Raw genomic sequence first — 16,015 nt, forward strand, 5'->3', positions numbered from 1 at the left:
TCGAGTTGCGCCGAGGTCGATCTCGTTTTGCAAGCCTCGCTGTATGCTTGGTCCTGGCAAGTCTTCGAGATGCTGATCGAACTTGAAGGTACTCATTGCTTGTAGCCACACTTGAGAAACATCATTTCTGAGCATTGAGCTCTGAAAAACATTCGGATCCCTCAAGTCTCGACTTTGTCCAGAGCCTCGAGGATTTCCTCGCCAACACCACCCTTCTCGACGACCATCTTGATCATGCGAGCCACAAGGCTGCGGCTCACACCACCTCTGGGCGGTCTCCACACGCCGCTCTCAGTCTCTCTGACTGCAAGGGCTTCAGCCTTAGCCGGCGCAGCACCGCCTGTAGCAGTATTGAGCACATCCGGTGTGCCAGCTCCTGTCAACCTTGACGGCGGATCTACCATTCGTACAGCCATGACGGCAAGTTGCTTCTCAGCTGATGGTGCGACACTGACGGCGACAACGGCATCTGCGACGGCGAGCTCATCGCCGCTGGGGTCGAAGAGGATGTTTGGGCCTACGGAGGCGAGGAGAAGTGTGACGGGAGGCTTTTGGCCTGAGAGGTAGAGGGGTACGGCGGCGTCCCAGTCGTCGTTGAATAGCGGGTCTTCGTCTTGTTCTGAGATGAGGGCAGGCAGGTTGGTGTGTTGGAGGGCGAGATGTGTTGTTAGCGAGAGGAGAGGAAGGGGGTATGATAGCGGTGCTGAGAGGAGTAGGATCTGTATGTCTTGTTAGCATAGCTCCTCAAAGTGGTGGGTAGAAGTGTGTCCGTACGTCAATGTACAAGCGCCAGTGGAAACGGCGGTTGATGTATAAGCGATTCTTCAGCGTCTCTGTGGCCAGCAGACTCTCACGCAGCATGGCGCCCAAGAAGACAGGCAATGCATCGTCGTCTCTGTATCCAGGCATCTCAATCTGCACCTCGACCCAAGCATCTCTTCCTTGCTTTCCCTCGTCTCCCTTGCCCATGCCTCCCATTTCAATCTCATTGCCTCCTGCTGTACCCAGACCAGCCTCTTCTGTCTCGCCAGCAATGTCGCGACCGAAACCAGCGCTCTTTTCGACTTCGGCCTTGATGCCGACTACTGCTTCGGTGCCATCTGCGAAACAAATACGCGCTGAGCCGTTTGCTGAAGGTAGGATCTCGGATTCGGCGACCAGAGGACGGAATTGGGTGGGGCTGCGGCCGTCGGGGCGGATGGGCGGTGTTTGTGAGAGGGAGTTGTGTAGGTAGCTCAGCTCGGCCGGCGAGAGGTTTGCGCTTGTCGGCGCCATGTGGTGACTGTTGTCTTCTGTCTCCCTGAATTCCTTTCTGAGACTGGTAGCTAGGCGATCGAGTTACTTGGAATTGCGACAGTCGAAATTGGAGCTGGTGTTGAATGATGAATTGCGTTGCGCCGAACGGGTGATTTTTCTTTGCGATGCTTTCTCTACGTAATTGACAGCTGCTTTGCCATGGAGGAAGCTTTTGGCGAAGCCGATGGTCAAAACTCTTGGTCTTTCTTGACCTCCACGGATGCCCTTGCGAAATCTGCTGAACATCGAAATCTTGGAACATAGACTCCAGTCTAGTCAATTCCGAATACCTTGAATGCCAATTTTCGGCTCTTGCTTGTAAGAACATACTACTCGGTTGCGGTGGTAGTCTGTGACAAATATCTTGGCCTCGCTAGAATACTTCCTTCCCCAGGTCTCGAGACTGCTTTCTTGACTTCACTTCCTCAACTTCCAAACATGTCCTTGTGTCGTTGTCTGTCTAGGCTCGCGTGACTGCAGTGATGTGTGCCGTCTGGTCCCAGTTTCATGCAGTCATATAGACAGGTCAAGTCGTGTTACAATCTCGTCTAGTAAGTGTGCAATTTCAATTACCTCTGCATCAACCAAGAGCATGGAACGTTTGCTTTCAAGGAAGAGCTTGAAGTGTCTACTTTGCAGAAAGAGACTAGGTGTTTGCCAAACTTGCGTGTATTGCTGTTCTCCTAGAGTCTAGCGTCTGCTCAAGAAAGGGATGGACAGCCTGTAGCAGACTGTGCCGCTACTATCTCATGACATGGATGAGTCTACTATATGGCACTGGTGCTGCAGGCTATCTACTCCTGTCAGAGGTAGCATCTTGTCGTCATGCTTGTTGTCTGTGTATGCAGGGTACATGCTCTTTCTACTCTACGGTTGGAACTCAACTATGCAGAAACAATGTGGTGCGAGCATTGCTTGACATACTTATCCTTCACTTGGATTGCCAACAGGAGCGTGTGATTATCCCAAACTACATATGTCCAACTAGCTGCCATCACCGTCGGCGACCGAACGTGTGACTTGGCTGAGTGGCAGTGCGCAAAAGGAGAGACTCAGTTCGTGCCAAGGCTGGTCAATCAAACTCCGCGCTGTGGCATGGTTGGTGGCCTTGCAGTCTCCTGTTCGATCCCCGGCAGCGTCATCTGATTAGGAGCGGTTGAGATCCTTATTGGCACACTCACAAGCGAACTCTCCAATCTCATTCAGAAGGTGCAAATTCTCGTGGCCTAGGGGGAAAATGGATGTTGGCTCTGCAACATTCATCTCAGAGGGGGTGCGCCTACAGTCAATTTGCAACAACGCACTCAGCGAGCGGTTGGCCTAGGAACCCACAATCACCTCGCCCAGCGGAAAGGTTATACGCTGCGGCTGTCTTTCGGGACGGTTCGTATGTAGTCACTGGAACGTCGCCATTTGTGAAGTCGGGGATCAAAAAGCAGATGTCAATCGACAGAAGCTTGGTCCAGAATTTTTTTGCACAATGCGCATCCAGTGAAGCTGTCACGATAGACAGCCATTGGCCCTCACAACCACAAAAACGATCACATCGTACTGGATCCATCAAAAGGAAATTCGGTTTCCGATCACGAAATGTTCCTTCTCAGATGCTCAAAGTCTGACTCGCTGGTAGCTGTAAACATGCTTTGCGAATCATAATCGCAATCAGTGAGAGCATGTCGACAACCCACTCTCAGTGGACGACTGCACGAATTTCGAAAGTATCTTGCGTCTCTACAGCAGATATGAAGAAGGTTGCCATTCACGAAATGCTAGTAGCATACTATCGCGCTCCAGTCTTCGTAGACTTTTCTAGCTTCACAGGCTTATCTGGTCCCTCTGGCCTTTTCCAAAAGCCGCAGACCTCTGCCATACAATCGACACCCAAGACCTCTTCGGCTCCGTCAAAGTTGACCCTCCGGTTACCCGAATTCAAATCTTCCACCATCTCATTGACCAACTGGACGAAGGTCTGATTTCCATTCTCTTTGGACGCGGTCGGGCCGCCGCCATGACTGTCCCAATAACTAGTCTGCATATCTTCGCAAAAGTAGTAGCCACCGGGCTTGACTGTCTTCCACAAGTGCTCAAGACTCTTGATCTGCTGGTTCATTGTGTGGCCGCCGTCATCGATGATGATGTCAAAGTCTCCACCACTGTCTGTGATGAATTCCTCGAGGAAAGCTTCGTCGGCTTGGTCTCCAGTGAAGATGGTGGCTCCGCTAGTCTTGCGGGCCCATTTCCTGGCGCAACGTTCGTCGTACTCGATAAAGTAGAGGTCGACGTATGGAAAGTACTCGAGCCACAAGTTGTAGGAAGCTCCTGGACCGTACCCCATATCGCACCCGAGACCAATTTCAAGCATCTTGATGCGCTTCATCCGGACTGCAGGCAAGTATTTCTCGTACATGTGGTGGTAGCTGTGGGCTGTGACCTTGTCGGTTCCATATTTGGCGGCAACTTCGTAGAAGCTCGGACGGCTGCAGAGACGAAGTCAGCGAGAGACTAACAGGCGGGAATACACGTCACACTTACTGCCAGAGTTTCTTCGCGTGCGGCACGCCTCCACGTTGATGGAAAGCTGCGATTATGAAGAGTAAAGAAGCAGCAACCGCAAGAACAATCGGCAATCGGTGGGGAGTATGGACAGCCATGACGGTTGGAAAAGCGTGCCGAATGTAGGAGGTGCACTCGATGAGAGCTAATATTTCATCTGAAGCATGTAGCAGGATTAAGATTGTGCCAAGGTATGTGTTCTTCCACAGCCCTGGCGTCGTCTAGATTCCATCCCTTGCATCGCCGCCATGAGGTAGAGACATGCGCCTCTCGTATCGCTCCTATCAGCGTCGGTATTCTATCAAGGTTTGTACAATCGTGCCTTCCGCCGGAATTCCTCAATGTCGGCCCGTAGGACAAACATCGCGGGCCGCGTCGTGAGAAATGCTGATCGAACAATGATCAAAACATTCAATTGTCTCAATACCATGCATTTATCGCGGATCGATGTGGGTTAGCATCTTCAATCTCACTCATGGCTTTCTACGAGACCAATCTGGCAGTACTGGCTGCGGTCAGCGCCTATCTGCTCTATCGACAACATCAGTCCGAAAAGCAGAGTTTGGTGACAGACGCTGAGAGTGGGGTGAAGAGTACACTTGGTCAGGATGCCATCAGAAGGTTCAAAAGAGCCTTCTTTCCAGCATACGGTCTGGTCTGCGCGGCCGATTGGCTTCAGGTAAGAGCGTCCCCCAGCTACACGCAAAATCTCCACTGACCTTGAGGAGGGCCCTCATATCTACGCCCTTTACAAGTATCACAAACATCTCCCGGAGACAACAGTAGCTGCTCTCTACGCGAGCGGGTTTGTCGCTGGTGCCATCAGCGCCTCCTTTGTCGGCCAGTTGGCAGACAAGCACGGTCGAAAGAACGCCTGTCTGTTATACTGTGTGATCTACTCGCTGTCATGCTTTTCGATGCTCTCCGATGACTTACTCATCTTGTTCGCGGGTAGAGCTTGCGGCGGCGTCAGTACGACGTTGTTGTATAGCGTCTTTGAGACGTGGATGATCGCCGAGTACCATGATCAAGCATTAGATGCTTACGGGCTGAGCCTGGGAAGCATATTTGGCAAGATGACAACTTTGAGCGGTGTCGTTGCAATCGTCTCGGGTGTCCTGGGCGACCTTCTGGTCAGATCTTTAGACTCGAAGACTAGCCCTTTCATGGCCAGTATTGTTTGCTTGATACTTGCGTTTCTCTTCATGTCAAAGAATTGGGTAAGTCCGATACGTTATGCGGGCCTTGAAATCTACTGATTGTCTTAGAACGAGAACTATGGAGACAATGCGAACAGCAAAGACAAGGACGGCGAATCTACTGACCTCAGTAACGTCCTGATGGGTACGTTTGACACTAGGACTGCGTGGTTGAACTGAACACTGACGACTTCAGACACAAGGATTCTTTCGGTCGGTCTTGCTTCGTGCTTCTTCGAGGGCAGCATGTACATGTTCGTCTTCTTCTGGTCAGCTGCTCTCTCGACTGTCCACACAGCTGTAGATTTTGCCAGCCCTCTTCCATTCGGAGTCGTTTTCAGCTGCTACATGTGTGCCATGATGCTAGGATCTACCATCTTCACACTTGTGCCACCTTCAAACGACAAAGCCAACTATATACTCAAGATGGTATTGACCAGTGCGAGTGTCTGCTTTCTCTCGAGTATCCTGCTCAAGAATGAGGCACTAGTTTTCTGGGCTTTCTGCTTGTTCGAAGTTTGCGTAGGTGCCTACTTTCCCAGCATGGCTTCTTTAAAAGGCAGATTGATTCAGGATGGCAATCGTGGGAGGATATATGGCATCCTAAGGTTACCTCTCAATCTTTTTGTTATTGCAGCACATAGTCTTGCGGAAGAAGGTACGTGTTTTCTAATTAAGACATTGCTATGTCTTTGCTAACTCGAGTTCAGGCGATCAACATCGTAACAATGTTTTTCTGACTTGTGGTGGTCTGCTCATCGTCGCCTTTCTCGTCGCGCAACGATGTCTCAAACATGAAATTTGAACGACTTGGCTACATGAAACATGTGGTGCTTGAGACGAGACTCGACGGAATGTCCAACTTCGGTCGTGGTCTTGACGCAAGACACTCTACTTGAGTCCTGTTCTGAAACCCATATAAGTCGTGCGCGTATCATCAGTCTTCCTCTGATATCGCTTGTTTGGCCTCGCAACAGCAATTACCAACTCTCGCAAAATCATTCATCCGTTTACACAACTTCCTTCCTAATCATGACAGGAAGATCTACCGAGCCACCTGCCGTCCTTCACACGGCACAACCACCAGCTGCGCTCAAACAATCTTCGACATCTTCAATGGCACCCATATGGAAACAATTCGATGACTACACCGGCCCTGATTGTATCACCCCCTGCCCAAATGAGGTACTTCATAACATCTGCAGCAACCTACCTTTTGACGTCGTCAAGAATTTTCGCCTCGTCTGTAGGATCTTCGGAAAGATTGGCAACGACCATCTCAATGCACAAGCTCATGTGTGTTTCAAACGAACGTCGTTCCAGGAGCTTCAGCGTCTCTCGACCTCCGATCTTCGGAAAAGCATCCGCTCGCTCTGCTTCGACGCCAACCGCTACAACGAACAATTCACATTCGAAAAATGGCGCAGAGTGGTCAGAGTAACATCCAATATCGGGCGTAGCCAAGAGAATCAAGATGCGTACGACCGCTTCAGACATTACTACGTAGATCAAGACGCCATCGTGCAGGAAGACCTTCATGTCGAGAGTATCGCAACTCTGCTCAGAAACTGCCCCAAACTACACACTGTAGAAATTTGGTCAGCCTACGAGAACCTTCGCATTATGCAAAAGGCAGTTCCTGTGTTCGCCGACGCAGGGATCTCCCCCAGAAGCCGCAGAGGGAATTTCGTACATGGCGTTCATGCTATCAAAGATGTCATGCAAGCAGCCAATCAGACCCGCACTCGCTTGAAGCGACTGTTTGCTGGACGCTTGTCTCAGACGCTGTTCCATCTCGAGGCTGTCGACACCGAAATCATCAAGACCGGCCTTGAGAAAGTGGAATGTCTGTCCCTCGAAATCGATGAGCCTCATCCTACTACGAACTTTGAAGCCACGAGTTGGGTTAAGCTGTCCGAGGGGGCACTTTCCAAGCTATTAGGAGCTGCATCGGACGTACGGTACTTGTCCGTTCGCTCGTGTGACTCTTGGAGTCCCGCTATAGCGACCCTGTATCTCAATCACATCTTCGGAAAGCATGTTTTCCACTGCCTTCGGGCCCTACACCTCAGGAGTGTTGCAACCAACTCGAAAGGCCTGAGTAAGATCCTGATTGAGCACAAAGAAACGCTCAGATATGTTCATCTCACTAATTTCAACATGGTCAACAACAACGATAACTGGAACGATTTTTTCAGTGTCATGTGTCAACAGCTTCCCCAAGCCCGCAAGTTCCTACTTTATGGCGACTGGAAAGGTGGCAACAGGGCAAGCTGGAGCTTTGGTCATATGTCTGACGGTAAGTCATCGTTGAGGACTCATGCTATGAACAGATACATTCGTAAGGGCGGTGATCTGCCTACAACAGACGAGAAGTGTCGTCAGCAGATTCCCAACTGCCGCGTAGTTGAGAGAAGTCTTCGAAGTCCTCATGTTGCCTCGAGGTCTGGTCATCCAGGCTTTCGTAGACTTGTGAACGCATCAGAACACACAGAGTATATCGACGAACCCGACTCTGATTCTGAGTGGTTGTCCGACGACGAAGATGAAGACTTGAAGTTCTGGAAGGCGCACTTGTGAAAGAGCAACCCACCTTCCTATCTTGATTACATCCCATTACTTGTTCCATCGCAACAGATCGACATCAGCTTCACATGAAAACACCCAGTCGCTCCTTCGACTTGCTTGAAAAGATTCGACAACACCTTTACGACTTCGATCGACAACAGCGGCCACAACACAGCAACCAAAACATCACTTACTATCTTTCACCTTCCGTCGTTCGTCGTTCGTCGTTCGTCGTTCGTCGTTCGTCGAACCAACATCGGGTCTCATACTTAAACCTCCACCTTCTACCTTCCACCATTCCCCTTCCACTTCCATCAACCATTATCTAACGCCCACCAACAAAGCCCACAGCTCCAGCATGGCCCAACCCAATCAGATGGTTGAGCGTGAATGCGCCGGCTGCAGCAAGTTCCGCGGCCTCACCGACTTCTCTTACACCCAGCGCAAGAAGGGAGATGATGCCATCTGCAAGAAGTGCATTCCCGAGATCCAGAACGTCAAGGCTGGACACCTGAGCCAGGAGTGGGACGAGAGTGACGATGACTACATGATCGTGAGTACTTACCCACAGCGAACCTCCTCAAGGTTCTCACTGACAAAGTGCCGACAGCGTCTCAACGCCAGCAAGATCAGCACCACTGGCTCAGTCACTACCGAGACTGGTGGCGTCGTTCTCCCCGCCGCTGCTACCTTCACCAGAACCACCGCCGCTTCTACCCGCATTCCCACCTCCTCGGTCACCACCAAGACTGTTTCCTCTTCGCGCATCTCAATCAGCTGGTCCACTTACACCGGCTCCACCTACCGCGACCCCAACATCGTAGTCGGTGCTTCTGGCTTTGTCAAGGTCAAGAAGGTAAGACTGAACAATCGGCCCTACCTTTGAAAAAATGTTGACAGTGTCTTTCCAGGGACATCACAAGGAGATTGTCCCCGATCTCCAGGATGACGACGTCGAGACCTTCAAGGACAACGGAGACGACGATGACCATTGGGACATGTAGATACCTTGAAGACGACAAGGCATTCAAGCATTGACGGTCGAGATCCCAACAAGAAAAAGGACGAAACCATAACATCCATTGAGAGCACCATCACTTTTCTATACCAATCAAAAGCACACCCAAATTTCCCCACAGTTCTTCTCTTGATACTCAATACGTGAACAGTGAGATTCACAGCGTTCTTTGCATCGAAAGAACATGATAAAGATAGATGAAGGTCACATAAAGATGGACTCATGAAGAACATAACTTGTATCTGTAGCTAGGTAGATTTACATTCAGCTCCATGGGCTACCTACCCATATACTGTCGAGATCATGGAGTTTTTTATAGCCATCAAAGGAAATAATGCTGTTCGAACTCAGGAGCATCACCCTTCGAATTCTTCAAGTCGAAAGGTTACCGGGATCTCGGAGGAGATCGTGCTCATCAAGTCTGACTTTCTGCATTACGCCGAGGTGCTTTCCTGGCTAGCGAGGGTCTTGAGAGCAGCAGACTCAATATATCATCCGATACCGTGCGAATTTTTGTTGTTCTCTTTTCACTTGTCTCATGGGACTTTACTACGTCCTCTCATCTATTCCACGGCGCCACTCAGTCTGGTTATCCTGACTTGTCACCCACCCTTGGACAGCAAGTTTCTCTCCTTGCCGCCGCACAGTTTACACTGTACGCTTGTTCCATCCTCGCCTGAACAGTCGCTTGAACAGTTTGTTTGCGCCCCGTCTCTCTTCACAACAATCAGAGGCATTCTTTCTGCACCACATCCCAAATTCACCATCACTTTACTCAACTCGGCCAGTCAGCTCTGTGCAGAAGATCTCACCCCATCATATCAACTTCCTCATCCACATCAACAAATTCGATCCCGCAGATATGAAGCGCCGTATCATTGGAGAAGTTGTTGACGATGTCGAGACCAATGCGTCTGGCATGGTCGCTTCCACCGAGCCTGAAATCGCAGTTGACAAAGGACTGTGTCTTGATGCACTGCCATTGGAGGTTCTCCATCTAGTGTGCCGCCGCTTGACGCACAGGGAAGTGACCAAGTTTCGACTGGTATGCCGTCTGTTTGGTACTGTCGGCATCGGATACCTGGCTGAAGGAGCATACCTTTCCTTCTCACTGCAAGCCTTTCAGGATCTGGAAGCCCTTGCCAACACGGCACTCTCCAAGCGAATCAGATCGCTGACATTCATCACGGAGCATCTTACTGGATTCTTCACCTACGACGAATGGATAGCCAGCGAAGACACCTATCAGAAAGGTCGCAGATTCTTGAGATTTTCTTCCGAAGCAGAAAGACTTGAGAAGTACTCTGCCTTCAAGCAACCATACAAGGAAATTGAGCACATCATCCAAGACGGTATACATCGTCAGAGTCTCCAGACATTCTTCCAAAACAGTCCCAATCTCAAATCACTCGCCATGTCTCTCGCTAGTGGCATTTGGAATCTTATGGAGTCCAGTGATGAGAGCAGTTACACTACAGCATTTGAGAAGAGCTTTGGCAAGATCTCTCTTGGCGAACGACACCACCATAGCACTGTCGAACTTGCTGAAGTCATGTACTCGGTTGTTCGGGCCGGTATCCAGCTAGAACGCTTAGCAGTTGGTTACCTGCCTATTGAGTCAATCAGAGAGTCCAATCCCGACTTTGCCATCATCACAAACGCCATGAGCTCGCTGAAATTTCTCGTTCTCAAGCTAGTCCATCGACCATCGACTCCGACAGGCCCTGCCAATCTGAGAGGCCATTTTGGATATACTGAAGAAGATGTCTCTCGTATCGCGAGTGCAGCCGATGAGCTCGAGTTGGATCTTTCCAGATTCGTTGCCACAGCATTTAATCTTGCTCACCTACGGTTTGTGGTAGGACATGGAGAAGAAGACAGAATTGTTGACTCTTGTCTTCTGCAGTCGCTGTTTGACGTACGAATCCATCCAGAGGTCTTTCCAGGACTTCGTACCTTGAGCTTGGAAAGTATCAGGACCAAAGGCCACAACATGAAGACCTTTCTACTCGCTCGCAAAGAGACGCTCACCTTCATAAGATTCAAAAGCGTTGACTTCGAAGACTCGGGTGACGGGTACGGCTGGAACCATTTCCTACAAGACATGTCGACCAAGATGCCCAAGCTTGCGCATTTCATGATATACGGTCATCTCGGGGATATCGATGGATCAATGTGGGTCTTCGGCAATACCTGCAATGGCCATTCTAGCTGGAGAACACATGCAATGGACAGATATCTTCGTATGGGAGGTCCCTTGCCAGTGGATGAAGAATCGACATCGGCTCAAGTACCCAATCCGCTCGTCTATCTTCATGCTTATGACCGACACGGGACTGGCTCCATCAGTCGCTGCTTCATCGGGGATCCTGAGGGTTACCGCGCAGGGCTCATAGATGAATTTGAGGATAAGTTCTGGGCCGAACACTTCTGGACTTTCAACCCATGTTGTTGATACGATGGCTCAGATAGTGTCCGACAAGACTCAACAAGGATAGTCTGATATCTTTTATCCCAGCGAGCACGATATTAATGATCGAGAAGAGAAGGAAAGACGGGACAATAGAAGGAAGAGCAGAGAGCGGTGCGACCATTAGTAGACAGTGAGATGATGTTCACTCAAAAATGCGAGAACACGTGCAGCTTGGTCATGTACACCGACATCCTTCGGCTTCAAAGCAAGTAGTATGCAAGAAAAAATCAAACATGCTTTATCTTACCACTTCTATACTCAGTCGCACTCAAATTTTCAGATCAGCAAGCGCAACACACCATGTCCTTCCACTCCTGACTCGTACTTCTACTTAGCAATCTCAATACCCTTATCGGCACCTGAAACATACGGTCAGTCTTTGTGGAGCAATATGATATCGAAAAACGATCAGAACTCACCAAGCGCCTTCTTGATATCACCATAGATGGCGAATTGACCAGCAGTCAAACCACCAACCATGACCAATCTAGTAGGCAGACCAGCAAAACTTCCGCGCAGGCCGAGCTCTCCTGCGATCTTTATGAGACGAGTAACAGTTCCCTCGCCAGTACTTTTTGACTTGTTGATCTTAGAGAGCATGGTGTCGGCAGGTTGGGAGACGATGGCGGCGGCGAATCCAGCAAGGAGACCACTGCCGAGGTTGACGGTAGTGGCTGTGCCGCTGCTCATGGTGGACTTGTCCATTGTGCTGAGGATGGCTTCGGAGAACTTTTCGAAGGCGAGGAATTTGGTGACGGTGTAGGGGACTCTGCACATACATGTCAGTTTCATAATCCATCGGCGCAGACATAGATGCAGAACAATTGCGTCGGCACCGAGCTCCCCTCTCAAGATTCAGGCTAGCTTTGGAAGGCAGGATGTTTTGATGATCAAGTACATGTCCAGTGAAAGCGGTACTTCTGCGTGATCTCTTCAACAGATCCATGCACGTCAAAACATCGTGCCTCTTGACCGCTGGCAAGTGAGGCGCCTCGCCAGGCTGAGAGCTCGATTTTGGTGCAATTTCCATACTCTTGTATACACATTCGTTTTATTGCGAGGACTTACTGCTTGAAGAGGATGGGACCGAAACCTGAGTAGAAACCACCGAGGCCCTCGGTCTTTGCGATTTTCGAGAAACCACCGATCAGGCCATTGGCAAATCCAGGAGTAGAGACGAGACGGATGCGAGTAGCTTCCAAAGGACACAGAGCAACGGAAGCGAAGAACTCGGCACTGGCGGCGGAGAAGGCGTAGACCAGACCACGGTTAGCTCTAGCCTTTTCAAGACCGAGGTAATCAATGGACTGCTTCTTGAAGAACTCGTAACCTCCGAACTTGAAGGCTCCTTGGACAAAGTAACCAGAGAAGGTCGCGCCTGCGCCGGTCAAAAGAGCACCAGCACCTTCATTAGCGATCACTTGGCGGAAGGTAGCAATGGTGCCTCTGTTGTATGTGGCAGGGTCGAGTTGAATCTTGGTCTTGACACTGTTCCATGTGAGTCGCTGTAGAATCTAGCATAAACAAATAGCATACACATCGACGGGAGTGAAGCCACCATGTGTGATGGAGCAACCCAAAGCACCGGCAAGAGCGAAACGAGCATAGAGGTCAATACCCTCGGGCTGTTTCTTGGTAATGGCCTGAGCCAATGAAGGAGACGGCGTAGTCATTTTAGCTGCAAAATCCAAAAGGTGGTAAGATGGATACGTGATGCAGTCACGAGTGTTTATTTAAAAGCAAGGGGAGGTTGGGAAGTCGCAATCCTTCTCGGTGATACCGGCCGGCATTAAGCCAGAGTGACTCAAGGGATGCAGCAGGTTTTGGGCAAAAGGTGCCATCCCGTATCAATCATCGCGTTGCACGTGGCTGCAGTCAGCGGCCTACCCGTCGTTCTTTCCTTCCAGAAACATGGTGTTTCTTTGTGTCTGCAACCGTTTCTTCTGACGCTGATAATACAAAGCAGCGACGACCTGTATAGCTTGCTATCTTCATGGCACATCGAGCAATCGCCAATTCGGAAAGCAGCGAAACACTCGAAGGCCAATCTTGTCAAAGTAGCCGCTGAAAGAGGCTTGGTATGCCGGTTTCACACGATGATCAGCCTGAAAGCGTTGTCTCAATCTTGTCAGTCTCTACCGGGCATGCCGCATCTAATGCTTGTACATGCATTGTCTTTCCTGCACCTCAACGACCTTCATACCGTCACATGCATGCCTTTTGACTTCATGTGCCAGCTTTTGCTGAGAAGAAGAAGTCAAGTTCATCGTCCCGGCTCGTCAAGTTCCGGAACCCTCTCGGGGATCTCGGCCTTGGCGACGATGAACCGTGCTTGCCTCGAGCCTTGACCGATCTGTCCACTCCCCTTTGAGAGAAGGCAATAGGCAAGGCGTTTAACATGACCAACAACGACATCGTTGTGACACTATAACATGCAACAGGCTCATATGTTCTATGCAGTATACCGCAGCAAAAGGGGGGAGACTAGGATCTGTTGGTCTCTCCCGTAAGCGAATTTGCGGCGCCTTGTACACCGAATGCTAGGTAAATTACAATCTTGGGTATCGAGACCAGCCGCTTTATGGGCACTAGATTTCCCTCTCTCTCGAGTCTCCAATCTGCTTTCTTGGGAACTGCTATCGTACTCGTACTCTGTGAATGTCGCCGACCAGAAACACGGTGAACACATCTTCTCGGCCTCCATCTCGAACTCTATCCCCACGAAAACCGTTGTCGACCAGAAGATTGAACGAGTGAAGAAGGATAAATATTCGAATCGCCCCTTCTCTACACCTCTTTCACCATCACACCAAAACATCATTTGCGCATTCTCTTTGTTAAAGACTTCCCGCACGTGGCTGCTTTCTTTCAACAATCTGCGACAACCCATCAAGCCTCCGCAAAACTTTCGAAACATCAACACAATGTCATCACTGGTTTCAGAGTATGCAGCCGGCACACTATTCGGCAGCGCCCTCTTTGCGGCAGGAGTATTCGCGCCGAGTACAATTGTTGCGCAGATGAGACTTGAAGATTTCACCATGGCAAAGGCGATGCTCGGTGCAAGTGCTACAAGCGCGTAAGTACAGCACCGAAGGCATGGAACGGAACCAGATGAGATGTTATTGAATATACACAACTACCATGAAGAACTCTTGAGCATCCTGAATCACCCTGCCGATAGCTTCCACTTTTGATCTACAAGACCACAGACTGACGATCCGCTATAGACTAGTCGTACACCTGGCCGACTCTACAGGATTCTCGGCCATGAAACCTCGCACACCCCAATCCGTTGGCTACTTCCCCTACGACGGCAACATTCTCGGTGGCGCGATGATTGGAGTTGGCATGGCATTGACTGGAGCCTGTCCTGGCACCGTCTTCGTCCAAGCTGGCGCAGGCCTTCCTAGCGGAATCTTTGTGCTCGGCGGCGGCATCTTGGGCGGCCTGCTCTTCGTCTCCGCGCAACCTAGCATCGCAAAGCTACGTCAAGGCAGAAGCAATAGTAAGTCGACAGCAGAGTTGACAATCCCAAAGAGTATGGGTGTAAGCCCTTGGCTCGTTCTCGCCATGTGGGAAATTTTGTGCTTCGGCATGCTGCAGCTGCTTTCTGGATTCGAGGGTCCGGGAAAGCAAGGTCTCGTGTCACCTGTCATCGGAGGTCTTCTTATCGGCACCGCTCAAGCTTGTGCCATCGCACTCACTCGCCACACTGTCGGCACTTCTGGCGCCTTTGAAGATGTCGGTCGATGGTTGCGCAACGCGCTCTCTGGTGATGCATCTAAAGGACCAATCACTGCCTCGGTCATGTTTGATTGTGGCATCATGTCCGCAAGCGCATTGCTCGCCCGCTTCTTGCTCCCTGCTGCCGCCGCACAAGCATCGTCGAATCTAGTATCTCCAGCTGTTGCAGTTGTTGGTGGTGCAGTAATGGCGTTTGGATCAAGGCTGGCAGGAGGATGCACATCTGGCCATGGTATCAGCGGCCTTGCGACTTTCTCTTGGGCCAGTCTGATCTCGGTCGGTAGCATGTTTGCCGCCGGTATCTTGACTGCTGCTTTGAGATGAATTTGTCGAAAGTCAAAGATGTTGCGATCGTCTTCTTGGTGTTGGGCGGTTCTCGGTCTTTATACAATGATACCCAGGTTTCCTTCCTTTTCTTCCTCTCTTGTACAGAAGAAAGAGTTTAACAGTAGTAAATTAATCGCATGAACAAAGTTGATACATCCAGACCAGTATTAGAAGTTAATTGGTGAGAGCAAATGTACAGAGGAAACGAGAATGAGAATGAGAGTATTTCCTGTCAGGCCGTGTAGTCGTGATGGATTTGGTGTGATCATGACACAGAGCAGTCGGTAAACAAGCCTGGAGGCTTTGGAGGATACATCTTGCCATCAATCTCCAGTGGCGGCCCACAGGTGCATCTCTGATCTCTAGGGACCTTATCCATGGTAGCAGGTATGTGTCTCCCACAACCCCACCAGGAGACCTTCTCTACAAAGAGACGTTAGCAATGCAATGACCAAAAACGTCGTAGACCAATTCAACTCACTGCACTTGGGACAATCAGCACGCATGCACATGATGAACTTGACAGCAAACGGTGTGGAGCTGAAGGGAAAGAGAAATTGAGGAGCGGGACCCAATGGCTTAAAGCAGGGACCTTTGAGGCAATCATCAAATGTCCTGTCAAGGGGTATGTGCATGGTGCATGCTGATAGCCAAAACGTCTTGGTCGCATTGGTACCTTTTTCTTGCCAGTGATTGATGTGGTGACTTTAGGTCGCCGTCCAATATTTTTTAGTGCTGGATTGGCTGCAGCAGTGAGTATGCGGATCGCCTAAAACTGCCTGATCTTGGGGTAGATCTCCTGGGACCCGGTGTATTGGGTGCATAAAAAGGGGT

General features: G+C 50.2%; 9 protein-coding genes across 9 annotated transcripts; 5 read left to right on the forward strand and 4 right to left on the reverse strand.

Annotated features, from left to right (window-relative positions):
- Positions 1–161: 161 nt before the first annotated feature.
- M438DRAFT_273187 (uncharacterized protein) lies at positions 162–1,275 on the reverse strand (the record flags this gene model as incomplete). The annotated part of the gene is made up of 2 exons (XM_029900613.1): positions 162–719; positions 775–1,275. 2 exons carry the CDS (start codon positions 1,273–1,275, stop codon positions 162–164), a joined length of 1,059 nt encoding a protein of 352 aa, XP_029760495.1.
- A 1,801-nt stretch (positions 1,276–3,076) lies between these two features.
- M438DRAFT_273715 (uncharacterized protein) lies at positions 3,077–3,775 on the reverse strand (the record flags this gene model as incomplete). The annotated part of the gene is made up of 1 exon (XM_029900659.1): positions 3,077–3,775. A coding segment is annotated over one exon (699 nt), but the record flags the coding sequence as incomplete, so codon positions are not given.
- Positions 3,776–4,324: 549 nt separating this feature from the next.
- Positions 4,325–5,977, forward strand: M438DRAFT_318591 (DUF791-domain-containing protein; the record flags this gene model as incomplete). The annotated part of the gene is made up of 5 exons (XM_029902799.1): positions 4,325–4,528; positions 4,578–5,069; positions 5,118–5,193; positions 5,245–5,706; positions 5,759–5,977. The coding sequence occupies 5 exons, from the start codon at positions 4,325–4,327 to the stop codon at positions 5,851–5,853; spliced, it is 1,329 nt and encodes a 442-aa protein (XP_029760497.1). The 3' UTR covers positions 5,854–5,977.
- A 103-nt stretch (positions 5,978–6,080) lies between these two features.
- On the forward strand, positions 6,081–7,628 carry M438DRAFT_335105 (uncharacterized protein; the record flags this gene model as incomplete). The annotated part of the gene is made up of 1 exon (XM_029903775.1): positions 6,081–7,628. The coding sequence occupies one exon, from the start codon at positions 6,081–6,083 to the stop codon at positions 7,626–7,628; it is 1,548 nt and encodes a 515-aa protein (XP_029760498.1).
- Positions 7,629–7,974: 346 nt separating this feature from the next.
- On the forward strand, positions 7,975–8,620 carry M438DRAFT_335106 (uncharacterized protein; the record flags this gene model as incomplete). Its single annotated transcript, XM_029903776.1, has 3 exons — positions 7,975–8,169; positions 8,227–8,472; positions 8,528–8,620. 3 exons carry the CDS (start codon positions 7,975–7,977, stop codon positions 8,618–8,620), a joined length of 534 nt encoding a protein of 177 aa, XP_029760499.1.
- An 876-nt stretch (positions 8,621–9,496) lies between these two features.
- On the forward strand, positions 9,497–11,089 carry M438DRAFT_392425 (uncharacterized protein; the record flags this gene model as incomplete). Its single annotated transcript, XM_029909092.1, has 2 exons — positions 9,497–10,485; positions 10,612–11,089. 2 exons carry the CDS (start codon positions 9,497–9,499, stop codon positions 11,087–11,089), a joined length of 1,467 nt encoding a protein of 488 aa, XP_029760500.1.
- M438DRAFT_318595 (mitochondrial phosphate carrier protein) lies at positions 11,074–13,098 on the reverse strand. Its single transcript, XM_029902800.1, has 4 exons — positions 12,644–13,098; positions 12,176–12,595; positions 11,527–11,876; positions 11,074–11,466 (listed from the first exon to the last, which is right to left on the reverse strand). The coding sequence occupies exons 1-4, from the start codon at positions 12,778–12,780 to the stop codon at positions 11,435–11,437; spliced, it is 939 nt and encodes a 312-aa protein (XP_029760501.1). The 5' UTR covers positions 12,781–13,098; the 3' UTR covers positions 11,074–11,434.
- Positions 13,099–13,915: 817 nt separating this feature from the next.
- On the forward strand, positions 13,916–15,589 carry M438DRAFT_345467 (uncharacterized protein). The gene is made up of 2 exons (XM_029905460.1): positions 13,916–14,186; positions 14,338–15,589. Exons 1-2 carry the CDS (start codon positions 14,032–14,034, stop codon positions 15,176–15,178), a joined length of 996 nt encoding a protein of 331 aa, XP_029760502.1. The 5' UTR covers positions 13,916–14,031; the 3' UTR covers positions 15,179–15,589.
- M438DRAFT_211304 (uncharacterized protein) lies at positions 15,313–15,945 on the reverse strand. Its single transcript, XM_029899411.1, has 2 exons — positions 15,663–15,945; positions 15,313–15,599 (listed from the first exon to the last, which is right to left on the reverse strand). The coding sequence occupies exons 1-2, from the start codon at positions 15,849–15,851 to the stop codon at positions 15,447–15,449; spliced, it is 342 nt and encodes a 113-aa protein (XP_029760503.1). The 5' UTR covers positions 15,852–15,945; the 3' UTR covers positions 15,313–15,446.
- Positions 15,946–16,015: the final 70 nt, after the last annotated feature.

This window comes from Aureobasidium pullulans (genome assembly GCF_000721785.1).
Source record: "Aureobasidium pullulans EXF-150 unplaced genomic scaffold scaffold_9, whole genome shotgun sequence".
Lineage (NCBI taxonomy): Eukaryota > Fungi > Ascomycota > Dothideomycetes > Dothideales > Saccotheciaceae > Aureobasidium > Aureobasidium pullulans.